Here is a 3,376-nt window from a genome sequence, read left to right as displayed (position 1 = left end):
AAATCCCCGTTTTTTATAGGCCTAGCCCAAAGGAGTCACATGTGCAGCTGGGCCCTGAGGAGCTTCCAGATGAGGAATTCCCTTTGCTCGTGGATCCAATATCTGTTTTGGGGCTACAAGGTGATCTGCAGGAAGTACCCGACTTTGAAGATGTTGTGTCGGAGACCCCAAGCCCAGAGCCAGAGGACATGTTTGGTGGTATCCCTGCCGGACACCTGCTGCTGCCGGGAGTGCAGAGAAGAGGGGTGAATATGACTGAAGCTGTCCCGGTCCCCAGCTCTGAGCATGTGGCCGAGATTGTTGGGAGACAGGGTATGTATTTACACGTTTGTGTATTTGCACCCAATACGTTGCCTTTGTGTTGTGAATAGATTGCACGTGGACGTGCTGGATTTTTGTTTAAACAATGTAATATATATATATATATATATATATATATATATATATATATATATATAAATAAATATTATACTTTTTAACAATACCCCTTTTCTTAAATAAAGTTTGGTCCTGGATCTTGGTTACCATGGTACCCAGCTACTTGTCTAATATCTGCTTATATCACTTCACGTTTACATTTTAGCTCAACTCACGTAGTAGAGAGTAGGAAGTATGGCAATATAAACACTCAATGAATAGGCATGTGTTTTACCAAAATGTATGAGTGCACAGTATAGATGAAGGGAACATATCTCTCTATTATTAGTACGATTAATCATAGGAATCTTTACAAGATGTAAAGATTCCTATGATTATTACATCACGAGTAGTGTATCAAATGCATTAAAGCAGTATCTTTTTTGTTATTGTTTATCAATTATGCTGCTTTATGGAACATGATTTATTTACACAGTCTTTTATAATAGGTGACATATGGGTGGTATGGGTACACATTTCTCTTATGCCTATATGGACCTTTCTGATAAAGAATGGCGTTATTGGATTAATTCACCACACTGGGAGTTAAGTGATTACAGGATGCAATCTTTTCTACACGAGCAGTTTGCATTAAATGTTATTTCAGTTGTAGGGCTATATGAAGTAAATGCTATACACATCTGTATTGCACTTTTATTTTGTTTAAAACGATGGCAAGTTACTATGTATCCAACTGGCAGTGCTTGTCTAGAAATGATTTCAGTTCATTAGAGTCCATTGAGCACACGTTTATACAGTAACCATTTCTGCCCACAAATATTTAATTTTTTGTTTTTTTTTCTTCCTTAATGCATGTTACTAAGTTATGCATAGAATGTCTGTTTTGTGCATGTATATACAGTTATCAACTCTTCTCTTCTACGTCAGTTGCTACTTTCATCGGAAAGTAGTTTACACACCTAATAATTTCCTGTTCAATCCCCTAGGGTGCAAAATTAAAGCTCTGCGAGCCAAGACTAATACTTATATCAAGACCCCAGTTCGTGGAGAGGAACCCATCTTTATAGTGACTGGACGAAAAGAGGATGTTGAAATGGCCAAACGAGAAATCCTGGCAGCGGCAGATCACTTCTCTGTCATCAGGGCAAGCAGAAACAAGAATTTGATTCTTGGGTCCACTCAGGGACCCCCAAACTTGCCAGGTCAGACCACAATTCAGGTCCGTGTACCCTACAGGGTGGTGGGTTTGGTAGTCGGCCCCAAGGGTGCAACCATAAAGAGAATCCAACAGAGTACCCACACTTACATTGTAACCCCCAGCAGAGATAAAGAGCCAGTTTTTGAAGTCACAGGGATGCCAGAAAATGTAGACAGAGCACGGGAAGAGATTGAGGCTCACATCACGATGCGGACAGGTTCCTTGGTGGACATAAATCCAGATAATGATTTCCACAGAAATGGCACAGATGTTTGCATTGATCTTCTTGGTGGTGGACCCTCTAGAATTTGGGCCAAAGTACCAGCTCCTCGCAGAGGTTCTGCAGCATCACGCAGTGAAATAGGCAGCTCTTCAGAAATCACATACTTTGCGACAGCAAGCAGGGAACAGGACCCAGCAAGCCCTTTCAGGCCAACACTAGGAGGTGGCTTTTCCCTGGGAGAACGACACACTGTTTCTCCTGCTCTAGGTACTGATGATTGTGACTTTGGCTTTGATTTTATGGCCCTGGATCTGAACACACCCGCTACAATTTGGTCTCCATTTGAAACACCCAGCGGGAAGCATCAGAACTTTAGTGCTTGCAATACTCAGAGGAGGAACAGTGTTGTGAGTGGTAGCACTATCTCGCCTACACTGCCTGAACCAAATATTGGGTTGGAACATCCACTTGCACGTAGAATACACAGTGACCCAATGAGTGCTACCCCTTGGTTGCCAATGCAAGGCTCGCTTTCCTCCTTCTCCAACAGCACTGGTTATTCCTCGTCTTCCTCTCTGCTTGGCAGCTCTTCTGTGGCATCTGGCTCTCCCACAGACTCCAACAGCTCTGATGGGCAGCGCAAAAGTGCCCGCGATTGTGTTATATGCTATGAGAGTGAGGTCATAGCAGCATTGGTGCCGTGTGGCCATAATCTCTTTTGCATGGAATGTGCTATTAAAATCTGTGAGCGGGTACTACCAGAGTGCCCGGCCTGCCATGCACCCGCCACGCAGGCCATTCGCATTTTTTCCTAGCTGCACACCCGATCCATGATAATAGCCCGCGGAAGCACCTTAGCCTAACTCTGTAACACTTCTGGATTATACATCTATAAAAACTATTATTTAGCTTTCAGGGTGTAGAAACCAAGACAGACAAAAATAAAGTTGTGAGCTGCATCTTGTGTATTTGAGAAAGTGGAGATTATTACTGTAAGAGATCTATCAAATCATTTAAATTGTTTACGAAACTTCTGACATTTTAACAGACACATGTTGATCAAATTGCTCACATTAATTTCTTCCATTTATTTTACACTCCTTAACAGTATTCAGTTTTAAACAAGATTAATAAATGGAAAGAGCAAGTTGCACTTATGCTTCTCTAAAGACACACAAAATATGTGCTTTTTATTTTGGAATTGAAACCTGCATGGGGGAATGGGTGACTCTCTTTACAACGTTATATATCCCTTATCATAATGCTTTAGAACACTAAGAACCTCAAAAGAAGGTACCTTTTATAACACTAGATTCTTAAACATACTTATCTATGTGGGGGGATGGTAAGACCATTTAGCTTAAGAAATCCCAGCATTCCACATTGCATATAGGGAATCTGTTATTTAAATTGCATGGTTTGTACGTGCCTTACGTGTTTATGGCAAAATAAACCCTTGTGGTCCTATCAAGCAGCCTTAAAAATAAAACCGGCTGGTCCATGCACTAAATCATGTCATCTTAGAACAGTTTGGAGAATGCTGATTTGTAAGCTTTCACTGAATCTGCTTCACTTCC

General features: G+C 41.4%; 1 protein-coding gene across 1 annotated transcript; it reads left to right on the top strand.

Moving 5' to 3' along the window:
* Positions 1-212: 212 nt before the first annotated feature.
* On the top strand, positions 213-2,614 carry LOC149279393 (RNA-binding protein MEX3D-like). The gene is made up of 2 exons (XM_089501297.1): positions 213-312; positions 1,365-2,614. Exons 1-2 carry the CDS (start codon positions 252-254, stop codon positions 2,612-2,614), a joined length of 1,311 nt encoding a protein of 436 aa, XP_089357423.1. The 5' UTR covers positions 213-251.
* Positions 2,615-3,376: the final 762 nt, after the last annotated feature.

Source organism: Sceloporus occidentalis, unplaced genomic scaffold (assembly GCF_023333645.1).
Source record: "Sceloporus occidentalis isolate IW3139 unplaced genomic scaffold, rSceOcc1.0.p SCAF_169, whole genome shotgun sequence".
Lineage (NCBI taxonomy): Eukaryota > Metazoa > Chordata > Lepidosauria > Squamata > Phrynosomatidae > Sceloporus > Sceloporus occidentalis.
This window is presented reverse-complemented; position numbering and strand designations above follow the sequence as displayed.